Here is a 19857-nt window from a genome sequence, read left to right on the forward strand (position 1 = left end):
AGAATAAAGTAAATACACGAGGCCTGCTAACTGCTCTACAGAAAGAAATTCACTGAAAATAAACCACTACTCACCAAAGAGGTCATTAGCGCTGTCCACATGAAAAGTGTCTCTCCTCTTCACATACACCATGGCGTTGTACTCCTCCACCAAGGCTGAGTAGGAATACTATAGAGACAGATTTATGCTTCTGCTTAAAAGAGTTGTGCCTGGCTTCACACTAGTAGGGGGAAGAATACTACCTAATATTAAGCTAATATCTAGTGAGCTAAACGAGTGGATTTATTTTGTAGAGTGAGTTGGTTTTGCACTGCAGGCAAACTTACAAACCCATCATTGGTATTTCAAACTCTCTGATTATTCATAGTAATTTTGGATCATGTAACCACAAAAAAGTGTATACCATGAAGAAAACAACTAGCCATCTTTTTTTTGGCCGATTTCATATGAAAAGTTGGTATCTTGTTATTTAAATGGTAATAGACAAGTGAATATTGTGTGCATGTGTGTTACCTGGTGGTGCTGACAGGTAATATCAAAGAGAGAGAGGTTCTCTCTATCTCTCTCTACATAGGCGTCCACCACCACAGTCTGTCCCTCAATCACCAAGACACACTCGTACTCCAAGTCTTGGTCCTAAAACAAAACGTAAAACAAAGGCGTCTTGTATCTGTGCCTGAGTTTGTGTTCGAGAGTACAGGTTACCTGATGTGCTGTTATAGAAGTGTACTGTTTACTGTGTGTTTAACTTGGTTCAGATGTGAATTGCTTGAATGATGAGCATGTTAAACAATGTAGAAATGTGGAAAGTCTGCGGAAAAATGTGCCGGTGTTACTAAGGAGAGGAGTGTCTGTGTGTTTTATACCTGATAGAGATGAAGGTTGCGGGCCAACAGATTGATCTTCCTCTCTGTCTTTACAGGCAGCAGTGGTGAACCCTGGACTTTCTCAACACAAGGACATGCAGATGAACCCCAATTCTCAAGCAAGCTCTCATCTCCCTGCTTACAAACACACACACACACACACACAATCCAATCACCAAACAATTTCTAAACATTTAAACATTTAAATGAAAAGGTTGTTAAAATACTCTAATGATAGCATCTGAATAAAGCAAAAGGTAAAGGAGCATGGAATTAACTGAACTGATAAAGAATGAAACGGGCAGGGTAAATTTCTGGGTTCTGTTTTTATAAGTTGTCATTTCTGAGGTGCATCCAGTAGGAAGTAAGTTTGCTGGGAGTAAATTCCACTCATGTGGACTCACCGGTAGGTTTGCCATGTCATACTGGTAGTCTGTCTCAGAATCTACATCCGAGAAGCGAGGGTAGCCAGGAGAGGCGTGGTCTAATTCTCCATCACCTGACAGCACTGTAGCTGCTGAAAATGAAGTGGTGTCATTTTCAGCCATGCCCGCTTCCTCTAGGGGAATGTGAAGCACCTCTGGTTCTGCTTCCGTCTCTGAGTGAACAGGTAAATCAGATGGTAGGACAGCAGGCTCTGTAGGCAGTAAGCTGCCTGGTTTAAAATCTTCTACCACAGACTCCAGACTTTCTGTTATGTTTTGAGTTTCAGTAGGAGGCTCAGCCAGGGGAGGAGATTCTTCTACAAGCTGTGGACTGCTAGGTAATTCTGGAGCATTGGTTACTGGTTCCACCAGTGGCGTGACTTCTTTAGGAAACACCTCAGTTTGTGTCGGTGACACTGAAGTCATCTGCTGGTCCCTGTCTGCTGCATCGATGAGTGGTGGCTCTGTTTCCATCCCAGTGTCCAGGCTGGAGATGGTAATCACAACACTGTTGGCTTCTCTAAGGGTTTCTTCCTCTGTCTCAGAGGCTAGCAGTATCTCCTCTGAGGTACGCTCCTTCAGAACAGGCAGCGTGGAGGCTGGGGGAGTTGTGGTTGTGATTTGAGATGGGAGGGTTGGCAACATGGGGGAGGTGGGGGCAACAGTGGGTTCAGGAATTATGGGCAATATAGTCGGAGTGGAGGTGGTGGCTGGTGTGTTGGTTGTAGTTGTCACTGGTGTAGTTGTAGTTGTTGTAGCTTGAGTGGTTGGAGTGGTAGTAGTTGTGGTCGTTGTAGGTGCAGTGGTTGTAGTTGGAGGTGTAGTTGGAGGCTTAGTAGGTGGTGTGGTGGTATGAAGTGCATATTTCATGGTGACGGTTGCAATCTTGTCAGATATACTTGGAGGAGGGGAGGGTGCGGGGACTTTGAACTGAAAGTAGAGGGAAACAGGAAGGGAGAAATGGAAAGCAACCAAAATAAATAGAACATAAATGAAAAGCAAAGCAATCATAACTGAGGTAAAAAAGCATGTTGTCTGGAGTTAAAATATGGATTGGGTTTCCATTTTAATATGGGTATTGTGTATATGTGAACTGAAATTACTAAAAAGGTACATTTTGTTAAATCATTAATTAACTCCTCAATACCAATTACAAAAGCAATCACCAATGCTATAACACACACACAGGTAAGAAAATGGCTGACTCACATTTTCGTTGTAAATGATGACTCCTTCCTCACAGTGTGTCCTGTGGGTACACACATGCTCGTGTACACACCAGTTACAACCCCAAGGGCTTGACACACAGCCATGACAACTGCAATAAAACACCAATAACAAAGCTAAATACAAGACAACAAAAATACTTGATCGTCTTAATTAAATTCCTATTAAATCAAAGAAAAGAAAATAAACTAGTGAATCAATTTATGATGGATTAGGAGACAAACCACCAAAACAGCACCTTCTGATCATTATCAGGTGTGTGTGTGTGTGTGTTAAACTCACGGCATACTTCCTGAGAGCTGTTTGACAACTCTGCAATCATAGAAGGTGAATTCCTGAAAAGTCACAATAACATCGCCAAACCGTACAGATAATGTGACTGTTAAAAAATCTGGAGGGGAAAAAAAAAAACAAAAGAGAGAGAGAGATTATTTATGCATAGAAAGAAAGAAGGAAAAAAGAAAGGAAAGAAAGAAAAGTTAGGTTAGTTTTTAGGTCTAAATGTGTGAACGGGTTCTCTAAATATTTGTCAAAGCTTATCATGGACGAAAGGGAATTTAAAATACAGAGCTCTTCATCCAAGATCACCACATTCTTCAAAAACAGAGTGAGAGAGCAAGTTTCCACATACAGTCAAAACAGATATAATAAGATTCATCTGCACTGAATGCCAGACATAAACACATCTGACCAACCTGCATGTATGCACTTGTGGGCACACACACTCACACACCTCACTGACACCTTTGTTGACTCACACGTCCAGTTTTATACTGTATCTAATCTTATACATTATAAATCGTGGGACTGAAACCACTATATCGTAGAACAGCACAGATGCAAACACACTCTCTCACTCACACACTCCAGTGTGCATACACTATTTATAACTAGATGTGAATGATGTACAGTATAACTACTGATGTGACCGTGAAATCAGAGCGTCACAGTACTACTGATGTCAAATTCACAGAGCCTGTCCAGAACAATCTACAGCAGATTTTAGCTGTAAAAGAAAGCAGCTGTATTTCTAAACTTTCAAGTTCATCCAAATCCATAAAGACTATGAAAAAATCTGTAAAATGATGACCAACTGTTCATTCAGCCCCCCTTCTCTCTCTCTCTCTCTCTCTCTTTCTGTTTCTATCTCTCTCACACACACTCTCTCTCATGAGCAGCCAGGAGATAACATTTCAAAATAAACTCCACAGGAATGCTTTTAAAAGTTTAAAGGGGTATGTGGCAACTTTCAAATTCCTAAATGTCGATTTTGTCTTCAGTTCTTAATCACAGAATATGACTTATGAAAACATACAGTCATAAAACATCACCACCCCTTCACAAAAAAAAAAAATCCCAAACAATTCATGTCAAGTCTGACCACACTGATGCGGTCAGTGATATTCCAAAACACAGCTATTATTACAAGACTTGAAACCAGCCTTATTCACTATGGGAATATATCAATAGAGCTTGGTTGATCTCTAGATCAAAGGTCAGTTGGCAGCTCTGTCTCACCATGTCCTGGTAATACAGTGGGAACTCTCTGGGGGTCTGGTGAGGGGCAGGTGACCCCGCTTTCAGTGATGGTGGCAGGAGAGAAAGTGTCTTGGAAGAAACAGGAATATGATTCCCCATCCTCTAGCCTCGGGAGACCAGGAATGGACAGAGAGATCTGAGGAGGGAAAGGAGTAAGAGTTAGAGTAATCTAATTATGTCACAATTTCATATTTCATTCAGTTTGTGTATAAACTGGACTGGAACACTTAGTCCCTCTCCGCTAGCACAGTGGTGTAAAAACAATAATTATTGCTTATGCATAAGATTCAAAGAAACACAGACTAATTTAAGAAGTGTTTTGAAAGAAGTATTTTGCTTCCTTTTAATGTACTCATGGCATATCGTGCACAAATGCACGCACAGAACATTTCCTTACATCGCAAATTTTGTTACATTCCATCCCTGTTTACTTCTGTCCATCATGACCTCCTCCCATTTTATGTGAACTTTCCGAGTTCTTATCCTCAGCTATTAAATCAAACCCAAGATTAATGTTGTTATTCATTCTCGTTACACTTATATGAACTTCCTCAATAGCCATCTATTGCTCACTGTGACAAAAATAACAAGCAAGTTTTTACACTCCCAAGATTCCAGGCCTAACACACACTGGGTTGCACACACTGGGATGCCTACTCCCACATGTGCACAGTGATATCAGTGAGTATTATTAGATAGACAACACCCTAAAATAGAGAGGAGGGGCATGTGTGTCAGGGACGTACTGTCCTGCTCTCCTCTCTGCTGATGTTTGATGGTGTGATGGTTTGTACAGTCAGACACTGCTGCTCCATATCAAAACTCCATAGCCACTGATCTTCCTGCTCCCCACGTGCACACTCTCCACGTTGACCACACCTGAGAGAGACAGAGAAGTAGAGGTCAGACACATGAATATAATGATGGTCAAATTGTGTGTGCTTGACTCATTCAGAACACAAGAAATGTGAAAAGGCGTTTTGCATTTATTGACACTGCAGAACTGTTCTGTAACTATTTGTGTTTTCATATCAGCTGCCCTGTCCCAAATCAAGCACACCTGTGATCCTTTTTTGTCTACAGTAACCTTTACCTGATGCTTTTATTCAAAGTGACTTCATGGTGCTAAGATTTGAACTTTCCGATCAGTAGCCCAAAGTGTGTGCCATCACTTCCCTATTTTTGGCCCAAGGACAAATCCCACAGTTATAACTGTATTCACTATAATAGTATAGTATGTCCTCTGAAACATATTTCTATGCCAGTGCACATAATAATACCAGGTGTGAATAACTATACAACTCAGCTGTCCACATTACAGCCATTGAGGATGGATGGATAATACAAGTCTGAACAGTTCCAGTGCGAACCTGGCTGCATTCCTTTACCCATAACTCTTTGCGATTATTACCTAAGACCATTATGAAGATGCATCACCCACCATTTTAATGCTGCTGGAGTAAAGTATAAGTTGATCTGAATAATTAGCATAACCTTCACATAACAGAGATCTACATCAACAAAGAATGATCCTTGAAACATTGTTTAGGGCACCATTAAGGCTAGGGTCTGTGTGTCTGTGTATACACAATCTCACCTCCCCTCCAGGACACACCAGCCGCAGTAAGGGTCTCGAGCTGAGAGACAAGACTGACAGTCCGTGTGCAGGTGACACTCAGCGACAGGCCTCTTCTCCAGCTACACATCAACACAGAGTGCACACACGTTAATAACATGTCACTTCTAACTCGATTCCAGAAATATGTATTTATTCAGCTGCAAAACCGGTCATTAACACACCTACACTTATTTCCCTTTTTCCACACATCTATAATCATAACACACACTGTCATTCACACACATGCATGCGCTCAGCTATGTTTGTCTTTCCAGGTGAAAGAGTACTAGAATGACAATAGCACTATTTTAGACATTAAATGCTCATTACTAATGAAACATGCCACTGATATATAAAAAATTAGATAAGCATTCCACTTTAAAAGTATATAAAGTTTGTATGTACTGTTAATTAGCATGTGGCTGCATAACATGACTTGTTGTGCCACTGTGCAAATAAAGCCACATGTTTTCTTGCTTCCAGAGCACTTTGTATGCTATGGGACGGTTTGTATACTGCATAATATTACAGCTCCAGAATCAGTGATCCAGAACAACACCCTTTTCTTTGTGTCTTAATGATAGTTGGTAGGGTTTTGGTTTAGTTTATCATGTAACTGCACTGAATGTGACTTCTAAAATCCTCCCTGTTTGCTCTGAGCTTTGAAACTAGGTATGAAAATATTTGCAAATCAGGGTTTAAAGATAAAGTTAGTTTAGTTAGAGTCTGCAAGAATTCTGCAAACTGTATACAAGGAACATATTTTATGTACTCGTGTATAGTGTAGACGCATTTTTAAGCTCGGAAATTTATAAATTTCGCATTTATATGTACATTACATTTCAGGAAGCACTAACAATGCCCTGTTCAATCACAGGTTCAATGTTGAGCCTATATATACACATCAATCTGATATTCAAATTGCATCATGAAATTAAAGTCTATTTTAGAATTCTGAAATGTTACCATAGTGCTGGTCATGATGTACAGGTGCTCCTCTGATTGGTCGAGAGTCAGCTCACTGCTGATTGCTGCGTTTGGCTGAATGGGAATAATGGCATATTCTTCCACCTCACCGTTAGGACCCAAAAACACCTGTGAACACAGATACCCATGGATTTCATTTAAAGTGGACTGGAAAAATACAGAAAGGACTAAGTGCTCAAATCAAGGAAAACAATAATCAATACTTTAACTAATAGAGAGTTTTATTGCAATTAACCTCAATCTGATTTCTCGTTTGGGGTTAAGAAGAAAAAAGAGAACAAGAAAGAATGAGTATATTGTTGGTTATAACATCATTTACCCAAATTCGTAAAGGTAACGAAAAACTATTTCCCAAAGTATTAATAATCAGATAGATTTCTCTGACTCAGGTTTCCTTGTACCGACATATTTTCCTGTCCAAACACACACACACAGTGTGAGCATCACTAAGCACATCTGGCATGTGCCATTAGGCAGTTTTATAGAGTATAGAGACAAAGAAAGATTGTGTCTTTAGCAAGACCAGTGAGTGACATCTGTACTATTTCATTCATGCTACAAAGAGGCTAGTCATACGCATGCTACACTCTTTTCTTCACACAAATATTCATTAGTATGCTGAAAAATTCTAGACACTGTGGTAAAGTGTCAGTAAAGAAGTGAATGATGTACATGATGTATTTTTTTTTTTTTTATCATTTGGAAGAAATCCATCATGCCATGAGAAAAAACAGACATCACTGTTTCCCTTATACTCTTTCTACATACTGTGCTTTCCTTTAACAATGCTCTTAGTGTCTCATGGTAACATTTCAAGCCTCTATGGCAAATCTTCAAAATGTGAAGCCAAGAGACAGAACTGAACATTCCACACATGAGGATACATAAAGTTTAATCCTTGATGTGTTCATCTTCTGAGAAATTCAGCCTGGATCTGGATTTACCCCGACAGACTTGGTGCCACATGTATTATTGATGATGAAGATAAGTTTCTAACATACAATAATATCTAACTACTGCTGCCAATAACAACAAGAGAATCTAAGTGCAATGTGGATTTCCCACAAGTGATAATTACATCGAATGCGTGTGGACGTTAAAGGACGGTCTGCAAAGTGCACTGGAAAGCAGCCATGTTGCTGATCCTAGCATTTGTCGGTCATCATAATTAGCAGGAGACATTAAGGTTCTTTTCCCCATGACAATAACCTTATTTCTCCAACTACAATTTGCTTTAAAATACCTCGAGCCAGAAACATATGTCTAGGACTTAACAAAGAACTAATATTTGAAACCTCTATTAAATCTCAACATTAATTCAGATCATGATAAGGGAGCATGTCATATTTAATAAAGAAGGAAAAAACAAATGTTACCTTGTGTAAATTGCCCTTAGAGTCTCCCAGAAAAGCAATGGTGTAGTCTGCTTTGACGCTAATAGCAACCGCAGTAAGACGAGCAGAAGGACTGTCCAATATCGGCTCGGCCTCCACAGCGACTTTGCTAGCCATTGGGCTTGGAGTGTGGTCAGAACCACATGGGTAAGCTTCTAGAGTGGTCTGTGGAGGGAGGTACACACCACACAGACACACACACACACACACACACAAACTCCATGTTAAAAGAAATATCAGAAAATATATTCAACTATAAATGATGTGCTCCTGTATCTCATAAAATAATGTGTAATATCTTCAGTGTAATAAGTAGAACTCTGAAATGATTATTCATACAAATAACTCCTAAACACAAAGAATAATCCAGTGCATTCACAGTGATCACATCTCATTCCTTCTTGTGTAAAAAATTTACAACGCCCAAGCAGGAGGCTGAAGCCACAGCTATGGTAGGCATCTGGCCTTGACGTTCAAAGGCTCTAAAAGAGATTTGTTTCTGCTTTTACAATCTACCAGCCTCGGGGCCTAACCTGATTCTGTGAGTATGAAAAGCGAGCAGAAAAACAACGGGATTCAGTAGTGATTCTGCATTTTTTGTTTTAGAAACGATGTTTAAAATATACTCAGTTCTCGTAATCTTCTCAATTTACAATCTTGATTTTATTTGTTTTATTCTTTGTTTTAATCTGTGGTCTAATTTCAAGAAGATCTGGAGCCATCAATGTCTCCATCACACAGAATAAGGATATTTTTGAATATTGATCCCATGGAGCCTATTTAAACATCAAAGCCCAGTCCGCTCTCTCCGCCCTGAGCTATAGTGCGGGGGCTGCTGGGAGACTGGGGGTCGACTCAAGTAGAACGACCTTTATCTATAAGTATATGAAGGATCAATACCCACTACTTAGTTAGGCACAGCCCCATCTGTCTCCACTCCTCTATATACCCACCCAAACACACACATACACACCCAAACACACACATACACACACAAACACACACATGCACAGACACAGAAATTCCCAAAGCAATGAAAGAACTGTAAAGCGACCTGTAAAACACATCCAATCTAATCCACTTCACCTCAGTGTAATTACTTCAGCACTAAGAACTACTGGATTCATTACTTTAATTTAACTATGGCTTGCTGTGTGCACACAGTTTTGTGCTGAAACAGGCTTGAACGCTCTATCACATTAACTAGACGACGGAATTTTGGACGGAATACAAGCTGATACGTCCAATCGCTGATGCTGGGAAACTGACACTAACAGACAGAAAAAAAAACCTACATGCTGAATAATATTCATGGAGCATGGCATTATATAAAAACATTGTGTCTGTATATATATTGTAGAGAAGTAAAAAGCTTTATAAGCAGCAATGCAGAAGTTGTCACTTCCACATAATTATAATAATTCCAATGGTTCCAAAATAGGTGCCTTTTATATACATTACTTTGTATATCTAAACACATAATGTCAGGCTCTACACTTGCATATCCTCCATTGCTTCAATGCAAGTAATGATATATTTGCAAACAAAAGTTTGGGGAGGCAGCATGGTGGCTTAGTGGTTAGCAAGAAGGTCCTGGGTTTGAATCCCAGGTTCGAACAGGCAGGGGCCTTTCTGTGTGGAGTTTGCATGTTCTCCCCGTGCCTGTGTGTTTCTCCAATAACACAGCTAATATCAGTATCTAATAGAGCTACAGAAGAGCTAATATAATTACCTAGACCTGCAAAAAAAAAATCATATCCACTCTATAATCTCCCTCTCATTACTGTAAAACCAGTTTTTGATGGCAGCAGAGGTGTTTTTTTTGTAACTAGTACAATTTGGCAGAAAACCCATGGCCATGGTAATCTTGTCAATCTGGTCTATTGTCTGCATGATTCTTTGTTGTAGTGCCCATTTCTGGCCACTAGGTGCATTAACAACTCTATGGAAGCTGAGTGAGGATGTGAAAGTAATGCCTGAAGTAGGTGAGCAAATCAATGATACAGTGTTTTTTAATTGTCAAACAGCAAGTTTAAAAAAAAAAAGAAGGTTGGTCACTAAAAAGAGGTCATTTGTATTTCATTGTAATTTAAAATTGGTCATTTTCATTTAAGCTCTCTCGTATTCTGCACACTGACATAAGCTGCACATAAGAATTTCATTATATCATCTTAAGAATTCCTAAGCTGTTCATGTAGCTCATAAATTATTCCTGAAATATGTTTTGAAATGCTTATACTTGTCTTAAGCAAAGAAAAACAACAACTTCATTCAATCTACAAGGTGGGATGTGAGCATACTCACTGGTGGCAAACTGGCACAGTTTGATTTCACCTCGTACTCTATATAGGCAGCCTCAGTTCCATCTTGGTGGCCCACTTTTGTGTAACAGAGATCTCGAGTGGTGTCGATGTGTTTATCCAGTTCCGGCAGGGAGAACATGCACAGGGCTGACTCGTTGCTGGGCTTGGAGGATGAGGCAGAACGTGTGGAGAAAACCCCCAGCAGAAGTTCTTCATCTACACCTCTAGTTTCTCCTGCCCTGGGGAGTCCCAGTCGAGCGGCTTGTAGCAAGTTGTATTTCTTCCCGGCTGCCGAGCGGCAGCTTAGTGGAACCTCTACGTATGAGTAGTACGCCATATCATCCAGACACACGCGAGACACATACGTTTGGTAGTCACGCCCATCTGACTTCAAATCACGGCGGTAAAATAGAAAGTAGACATGGGAATTGTGTGCAAAAGAGGCCACAAAGTGGTGGTCGTATTCTGAAAGCCGTCCAACCACGGTTAGCTTTGCTGTTTCTTCATATGAGAAAATAGGTTCAGTAGCTAGGTTGCGTGTGGAGATGGGCGGCTGGCTGCTGGTATAGCCACGACCCACGTACAGAACTGACTGTCGTGCTCCATGTGGGGGCACCACCAATCCCACGGTGGAAACCTCAGGCTCATTGGCTGCCACATACTGCGTGTCCACAGGCCTCTGGGCTAAAAAGAGCACAGAACCAATGGCATCCAGGTCTCGCTTCTGACAAGTGCCTTGGTGCACACTGCCGCAGCTGATCAGAACTTTGCTGTAAGGGTCAATAAGCAGCAGCTTGTTGTGGTTGCTGGTTGGTCGTGCCTGCGGGCAGCTTGTGACACTGATTGGGGGCAGGCAGTCACGGCTGTCCGTCACAGGCCCAGTCTCCACCTCCTCCTCCAGGTGCAGGTCTGAGGATAACCGGAACAGACGATCACGTGCACCCACATAAATGCGCCCCAGTTCTGGTTCAGGGTGGAGAGCCAGATGCTCGAATTGTGTGTAGTTGCGCACAAACACTGGATAGTGGCGCGGTGATGGGAAGCTCTGGGAGACTGCAGACAAAACCAGTACGGGGAGAAGAGCATGCAATACACGCACCATCCCGGGCAGCATGGCGACAACTCTGAAAAATATAAGAGGCAGGGAAACCAAAATGAGAATATATCTAAAGGAAAGAGCAGAACAGTAAATGGCAAAGTGAAACAGTCTAAAAATAGCTCCAGTCTGTTTTGACCAAAAGGAGAAATAATCGGTGAGTGAACTTGTGGGTGTGGGCATGTGTGTGTGTGTGTGTGTGAGAGAGAGACAGGAACAGAGAGTGAGTAAGTGAGAGAGAAAGAGTATGAGAAAGAGAGAAGAACAGAGAGTCAGGAAATGTGAGAGACACAGTGAGAAAGAGAAAGAGGGCGAGAGAGAGAGAGACTGAGTAAACAGTTGGTCATCACTTTACCATTTGTTTGGTAATTGTCTGTTAAAGAGGCATGTTCCCTCTTGACAGGTCAGCTGTATGGTCTGACACGGGCACCACAAAGATAAATGCACTCTCATTCACTCAAAAAAAACATCCTTCTGGAGATTGGACTCAACCTAAGATAGACAAAGAAAAACAGTATATAATAAAAGACATTAGTGTGAGATTATAATTAAAGTAAAAGCATGAACTAGTGTGTGATTACAGATACAGAGTAATCAGCATTGTGTACTGAAAACTGCATGGTGCCATCACTAACTCTTGACTCTGTCTGCTTCATGCAAACTGGAGAAAGTAGAGAATTTTTTTGCAGAGAAATCCACACCCTCATTTAACACCAACCCCCCACAATCTCTCTCTCTCTCTCACACACACACACACACACACACCTCCTTTCTCATCTACATGGAATGGAATTAAATAGTGCTGACGTACGCAAAGCATTGTGTGTGTGTGTGTGTGTGTGTGTGTGTATACAGGCTTAAGTGAAGCTGAATGAATGTGAAAGAAAAAGGAGTGAACTGTGTGTGTGTCCACAAACTCTTTTCAAACCCAGACTCTATTCTTTCAGTGTCTCTGCTTATATACACTGATTCTTATTTTCTACAAAAGATGTTTGTAGAAGTTGTTGCTATATAATTTAAGTAGATGTAAAACTTTGTGTGTGTGTGTGTGTGTGTGGTGTGTGTGTGTGTGAAAGAATGCCAGAATCTGGGAAACAACCAAACGTTCATTCAGCATCAACCAGTAGGGAAAAAAAAAAAACCTCAAGCCCTTGCTTGCTACTGTTATCAGTCTCCTAATGGCCACAGTTCATATCTGTCTCTAAATCTATTACTTCCTCTACAGCAATGTTGTTATGCTGTAGATAAAGAGGCTGTCATTATTCTTAGTTCCTAACAACACTGAAGAGTTTGAGCTGCTGCCAAAGCTTTTTGATTGATGGCTTTTGTTTGGAGAGAAAAAAAAAGAGAGACTGTTATGAACACGATAAGCCATGGCACACTAACCGGTACAAGCACTTTGGGTAAAGAAGGGAAGTGATGTCAAGCAAGCAAAGATGGTGTGTGTAGTGTGTTCACAGCCTGGCACTAGGGGGAGGGGTGGTGTATACGAGACCACAAAGAGAGAGAACGGGTGAGTGAGAAAGACTGTAATATACGCTGTAATGTGAGATCAATCCTAGCAGCTGGAATGCAGCGTGTCTCTCTGACAGAGGTTCCGGAGCAATGGGAAAGACTGGCTCCTCTGTGTGCCGGCCTTCTTTCCTATTTCTGCCCATAACTCAGACATGGGTCAAGCCTCATTTGGCAGCCGTCCTGCACAGTTGTCACTTTCAATGAGTGAAATAAGCCGCCATTCAGTCTAGTGATGTTAAATCCATAGGCAACAGCAATGAGCCACAGTCAGAACAACATCCTGCATGCAACTGTACTTGAGTTGGGGATGTGAAAACGAGCAAATTAAGGAAGGAGTCCAAAAGGGGATTGATTTCAGGAGTGAAATAAAAACCAAGCCTAATTATTCAATCTATGAATGTGACTTGACCAATTATTTACTGTCCAAACACAGCTGTTAATCTAACAAGCCTACTGCATTAGCAGCAAAACATTTCCAGAAGTCTCTAACATCTTCCTAAATCAATTCAACATCTTTTAGATTGCTCCCACTGAGTGTTAGTCATCAGTGTACACTGTATGACCGCCATACTGTTACCCTGTTGGCGCAAGCGTTACATATAGAACAATACATAGTAAAATGCAATAAAGGTGTTTATTCCACCCTAATCTCTATCAACTCTTTCTGTAGCACATGTGCAATTGCCACAGACAGTAATTGTAATACATTTCAACTCAATTAATCACAACTTATTTAGTCTAAGGTCAGTTGTTGTGGCTATCTGTGAACAATCGGTGAATACGAAACACTTTTTGTAATATGTTTTACATAAATGTTAATACATTTAGCTGTAAACTGGTAAATTAATTCATACAGAAATGAGATTATTTAATCTCAGAAGGAAGGATTTGTGGAAAAGTAATACCAATGATGATGTGTAATTCTTGTGTGCTTGAACATCATAAAACCATTCATTCATTATAAACCAATCATTCTTTTTAGCTAACCAAATTCTGAACCAAAACCTGAAGTGCTAGAAAGTTGGATAAAACTTTCTCATATCCTAAAATCTTTGCTGTTACACTTAAAGTGTAGTTTTTATGTTCACATCATATAGTCCTGCATTTTCAGCAGCACTGCCCTAATCACAGTGATATAACACAGTAGCACCAGCCCATTTCCCCTGAGCTTCAGAAGGCGTGCACGTCTGCATGCACTTGACGTGACTGTGTTGTTTCTTTTCCCCCTTTCATAAAGCTGTAATCATGTTATTCCTTTATTTAATCCCTCCCTCCATACAGGAAATGATTCTGTACCATTAACTCATTCCAGCTCACAGGGGGAAAAAAAAAGCACAGGCTCTCTCATTTAGAGACTGAACATCCAGAAACAAGAGCACGAGCCAGGTTCAATTCAAATCCGAATTTGCAGGAAAGCTTTCTAACTAGCAGAACTCTATTAGTACATCGAATAAAGACAATTTATTCATTTCATAAATATAGAGACAGTTTAGATAGAATGTACCGAAAGGGAGTGAGGCTATTGATTAAGAAGGTGAAATTGAGTTCATGTGCTGTGTGTTTTGTTAACGGGAGGATGGGAGATGGTGAGGGGTGTTAATTACAAAAGTTAGCCAGAATGCTTCACTGTCTTTCCACCCAGCGACTCCCTCATTATAACACCATCTAGAGAAATGAAACAATGACATACCAGCTGGAACAGATGTGTGACAAAGAGTGAGCTCAAGGTCATACATTCACACAGCTCACAAACAAAGCCAATAACACCAAAAACTCTAGAAAGCTTATTCATTCGTGTTCAGGTTGGTGTAACTCTGCTATGTGCTATAATGTGCATCACATTAGAACAGCTAATATGCTAATGCTTAATATCCCTCTGTAATATATTGTTTTACTTCATGCCTGTAGATTCCTGAAATGCCCTTTTGTTCAGTATTTGGGTTCAGAATTACAACACTGCAGGACAGTTAGATAAAAGCCTGTGTAACTGCCTAGGTGAGTTCATTTATAGCCAACCCCAGCACATGCATTCTTCTATGGCTGATAAGTGAAGAAAGTATGTAGCATCTGATGAAAGAAAAGAGAGAGAGAGAGAGATTTCCACAAAATATAAATCAATCCAGCAGCACATAAGAAAAAAAAAACTTTTTTGTTTGCATTTAGCATAGTGAAACATACAGCTGCTGAATGTTCCTCATGTGGAAATGAGTCAGATTTCAGTACGAGATAGCTTTCGCTCACCGTGGAAGTCTACTGGCTAGAAATGAGACATATGGACTCAATGGAACAACAGCAGAACAGACAGAACGAGAAGGTTTTAGTGAGAGATGCTAAAGTTCGAACCCCTAAACATGCATTTCATCGTAGCTCATAATTTACTCCGCAGACAAAAGCGTTCACCTGCGTCTTCCCAAGCTCCGGCTGATCCCAAGGGATAAAAACAGACCTAGGAACCTCCTGTCTAGCTATAATTGGTCTGTGCCTGGCCACAGAGATGGGGGATGTTACCAAGGGTCTAATTAAAACAGTGGAACATGTTTTCATCTCAGGTCAGACTGGACTTTCAGGGTTGTCCAGACTGGACTTTCAGGGTGAGAAACATGAATACCCGATTGTTAAAGGAGGTGCTTGGAAACAGGTTGAGGGACAGAATTTAAATCAAAAAATGAGCAATATTTTTAACTTCAATATAATGTTACAGTTCATAACGTTCCTGGGTTTTTTTCTCTCATTCTCACATGTGCAACCCAAAAGCAATGTGTGATGATCTGTGTAGTGAAAACTTGAATATAATGAGGTCCTGTGATGAGAAAACGCTAATAGTATGTTTCAATTTAATCATTTCTTCATCCATGAACTAAAAGTGTGTACTGTTATAGTTTGTGCTTCAGCGTGTTTCAGTTTCAGAAAGCATTTCAGAATTTGGAAATCAGATTTCAGTAATAAGCTAGTTGGCTGCACAGAATGAAAAATGAATGTTAATGTTCTGTTACACATTAACAGCGAAGTATGAGTGCATAACTGGTTACAGTTTGGTCCTTAGCGAAATACTGCTCCATTTTTCAATTTGGATCCTTTAACCAGTTTGTAGGACGATAGGAATCCTTTCACCATCCTCCTTACTGTGTGGGGATCTTCTAGTATTAAACATTTTGTACCCATTACCTCATTTACAAAGTTCAACAACCATCTGCCCTCTTTTGTGTAGAAAATGATGCAGCCTCAGGCTCCGAGTCTTGGATGACTATGGTATAAGGACCTATCAGATTCATGATTGCCTAACAATTTTTTTTTTTTAAACAAATCTGATTTTTATTATCTGTAATAAATTGAGGAAATATGCAGCAGTGTAGTATGAGTAAACAATCCTACCCTATCTCTTAGTATTGGCCATATACATGACCTTTGAACTGCCATTTGACCTCTAGAAACTGTCCGTCCGCTGAACCCAGATGAGACCGATTAATCAGTTACTGACCCCACTAATGTTCAACAGAGCTGTGTATTCCTAAACAAACAGCAGAAAGCCAGTTTGTTCTACTCACACATAGCTAAAAGTTGACTGGGTGCATGTACAGTGCTGAGTATCTAATAACAACCCAAGATCTATTATTAGCAGTAGACAATGAACACCTATCTTTTCCTCTTTCCATTGTTTCATTAGGTTCATTCCTAAAGTGTTTGAGATGACCAGGATGGGAGTAAGAAAAATAATAAGAGATGACCCCTAATGACCCGTTGAATTTCGAGTACGAGAGAGAGGAGGTACTGAAAGCCAGTGCGCATGAAGTATTCAGTAACATATACGTGCATAAATGCACAGATACACACGATCAGTATGAAAGGAGTTTATTGTCTGCTAGATATAGTATAGGCCCTTAAAAGCATGTGGCTTTGCTCATTCAAAACGTGCTCTGTGTCTGTATAAGTCTCTCTTTCTCTCTCTCTCTCTCTCTCTCTCTCTCACACACACACATACCCAGGGCTGATCTTTGTGTGTGTGGAGAGGATCGTGGGAACATCAGGGTACATCCTGATGACAGTAAGTGCTTTACACCAGATTCCACCAAACTATCTCTACTATTAAATACAGAGACAGACACAGATACGCAAAGAGAGAAAAAGAAAGTGTGTGTGTATGTGTGAATGAGAAAGAGAGAGAGAGAGAGAAAGAGGAGCATGACAGAGGGAAACTGGAAAAGAGGAGGAGTAATATTTGTCCCAAGGAACAATAGAAGTAAAAGCTTCAGTCATCCTACAGATGGCTAGGAAGCAAAATGAGCATATAAATGGAGAAGCTAGTCAAGCGAATGAACCTGAGATTGATGACACTGAGTGTGTTCGTTTATATCTTGGTGGGGACAAAATGTCCTTACAGGACAGGAATACCTGACAGATTTGATTTTGTAAGGGTATTCGGCTGGTCCCCATGAGGAAAACCATTTGTTTTGCAAAAGCTACATATTTAAGTAAAAAAGAAACTAACGGTAACTTTATTAGTTAATGTAGTTAAGGTTAGGGATATATTTAGCTGTCGATATAGCATTAATTAACCACATAAATAATTAATAAACATTAAAATGTTTGACTTGAATAGTAGTACGTGTGTGTGTGTGTGTGTGTGTGTGTGTGTGTGTGTGTGTGTGCGCGTGTGCATGTGTGTGTTGTATTTCTGTATACGCTCTTCTGGGCCAGGGAGAAGAGAATGTGCACATTAATGGTAAGAATGCAGAACAGATCCTACCACACATCTGGAATAATTGACTAGGTAACCGTGCTCTATATTCTGCTGCTCAGATAGGATGAGCGCACAAAGATTTAGTGAGGTTTAACACTCCAGAAAAATGGAGATTCATTTCCAGTGATAAGATATCAGGACATACACTATAGGGCCAAATGTTTGTCACCTCACCATCACAGTCTTGTGTGCTTTTTGAACATCCCATTCCAGATTTAGTCCTCAGGGGCAATGTCATGCTGGAACAGGTTTGGGTCCCATAGTTCCAGTGAATGGAAACTGTAGTGCTACAGCATATAAAGACCTCTAAACAATTGTGTGCTTCCAACTTTGTGACAACAGTTTAGAGAGGAACCACAAAATGGGTGTGATGGCCACATACTTTTGGCCATACCCTGTATATTCAGATGGGCTGAGGCTAAAAGCCATATTTATCTATTTATCTATGTACACATATGACCAGATTAGGATTCATAACATAAAGTGGAATTGACGATGTCAGATTACATGTGATGTTTACACTCACTGGGAAAGCGTGTCATATAATTGATAGAAAACGGATTTCTGCTCCAAGTGTAAATGCAGCCGTGGAAGCCTTGGAACAAAGGAGTAAAAATCTCATCACTACAGCACTGCTCGCTCATCAGCCTGTTATCAACGTGTGTGTTCATGTAGATTTCATTTATAAAAAGCATCACACTACAGCAAAAAACATCAGAAAACACTATACAATAAAACACACAGGTATCTTTTAAATAAACAGCTTCTGAACACTGCTGAGTGATACAGTTAGAAATACAGAGCGAATCCTCAGCTATATTTATTATTCATTAATAGAATAGCTTTTGGGAGAGAGATGGTAATGTGTCCTGATGTTTATCCCCCCCATCACAAACTAAAAGTGCTTTCTAGTACATGTTTATGCATCAGACCCCTTACCCAGGGCATAAATTAAAGCTTGCAGAGTTTTTGAACAAAGCAGAACTCGCTTTCATGTCGATGAGACGGGCTTAAACAGGGCTGTGATCAAAGACAAGCACATACAGGTTGAGGGAGAGGGAGGGAACTGCACAGAGAAGGGAAGAGACACTGGGTTTCAAGGTAACACAAAAGCCAGTGGTTTTCTGCCTGACTGGAGATCTAACTCTAATCTACTGTATATAATTACCACACACACACACACACAATTGCACAGCCTTATATGGGTCCTTTTAGTAGTGACTGCATTGTAAGACAAACCACCTCTCTGTACACATTTGTGTGTGTGTGTGTGTGTGAAATGAAAGTTAGCTCAAGGTAACGTAAGATTCAGTGGGTGTGGGTGATTACTTTGCCACACATGAATGTTGGAAATTCCCTCCGATATTCACAGGATTGGGTGGTCAGAGATATAGCGATGAGCAGCCACAGTATCCGGTATTTCCAAAACTCCTGAAGATTCTCCTGAGAAAATACAATTCACAAGCAAACAAAATTAAAGTATATGGACCAGCGACCAACACATCTGACACACTGAATAAAGGAAGAGACAACATTCACACTATAAGATAAAACTAGAGAAAAAGAAAGAGAGAGAGAGGGAAGAGAAAAGAAAAAAAAAAAAAAAAAAAAACACCCGTGGGCTATACCAGCTAAAACAGTTTCACCCATAACTGTGCTGACTGTTTGCCAGTCACTGTCTGTGTGGATGATTAATACTGAGCATACACAATGCCTCAAGAAGAGCAAGTCTCTTCTAGTTTTGAATAACCAGGGAAGTAAAGGAGAACAGGAAGGAGGACATTCAGCCCATTCTCCTGTAACTAACCCGCTCTCCCTCACACTCACATACACACACACACACACACAAAGAGATCCGGTCTCGCACTCACTCAGGGTCGCATTGCTCTCACATTTCACTTCCGATAAAAAGGCAAGGAGAAAGTGTAGGTGGAAAAACAAACAGAAACAGCGGACGAGTGGCATCATTTACTCAGCGGCTCGGCTAATGTCCTGCAGCCCATCAACCCATCAGTAGAGTGAAGGCCTGAGAGGCAGCTTTGATCAAATGACAAACTGACAAGAGCTGGAAAATACAGGCACAGATTGCCTACACACTGTGATGGGTTTTAAATACATTTAAACAAACTGGTGAACCTGTGATGCGTCA

General features: G+C 40.5%; 1 protein-coding gene across 4 annotated transcripts in view; it reads right to left on the reverse strand.

The window, feature by feature from the left end:
• plxnb1b (plexin b1b) overlaps positions 1–19857 on the reverse strand; it is a 68449-nt gene that overhangs the window by 12782 nt on the left and 35810 nt on the right. For 2 of the 4 annotated variants that reach the window (XM_058402539.1, XM_058402538.1), the window contains 14 exons: positions 19038–19151; positions 11811–11947; positions 10361–11483; positions 8039–8221; positions 6642–6770; positions 5655–5755; positions 4804–4936; positions 4037–4193; positions 2801–2909; positions 2501–2609; positions 1271–2221; positions 867–1004; positions 514–636; positions 75–168 (listed from right to left, as the gene is read on the reverse strand). In XM_058402539.1, coding sequence (XP_058258522.1) covers positions 75–168; positions 514–636; positions 867–1004; positions 1271–2221; positions 2501–2609; positions 2801–2909; positions 4037–4193; positions 4804–4936; positions 5655–5755; positions 6642–6770; positions 8039–8221; positions 10361–11473 — 3340 coding nt within the window. In that variant the 5' untranslated portion in view covers positions 11474–11483; positions 11811–11947; positions 19038–19151. The remainder of the gene's footprint in view (positions 1–74; positions 169–513; positions 637–866; positions 1005–1270; positions 2222–2500; positions 2610–2800; positions 2910–4036; positions 4194–4803; positions 4937–5654; positions 5756–6641; positions 6771–8038; positions 8222–10360; positions 11484–11810; positions 11948–19037; positions 19152–19857) is intronic. The other 2 variants (XM_058402541.1, XM_058402540.1) reach the window with 2 other exon arrangements.

Source organism: Hemibagrus wyckioides, linkage group LG11, assembly GCF_019097595.1.
Source record: "Hemibagrus wyckioides isolate EC202008001 linkage group LG11, SWU_Hwy_1.0, whole genome shotgun sequence".
NCBI lineage: Eukaryota > Metazoa > Chordata > Actinopteri > Siluriformes > Bagridae > Hemibagrus > Hemibagrus wyckioides.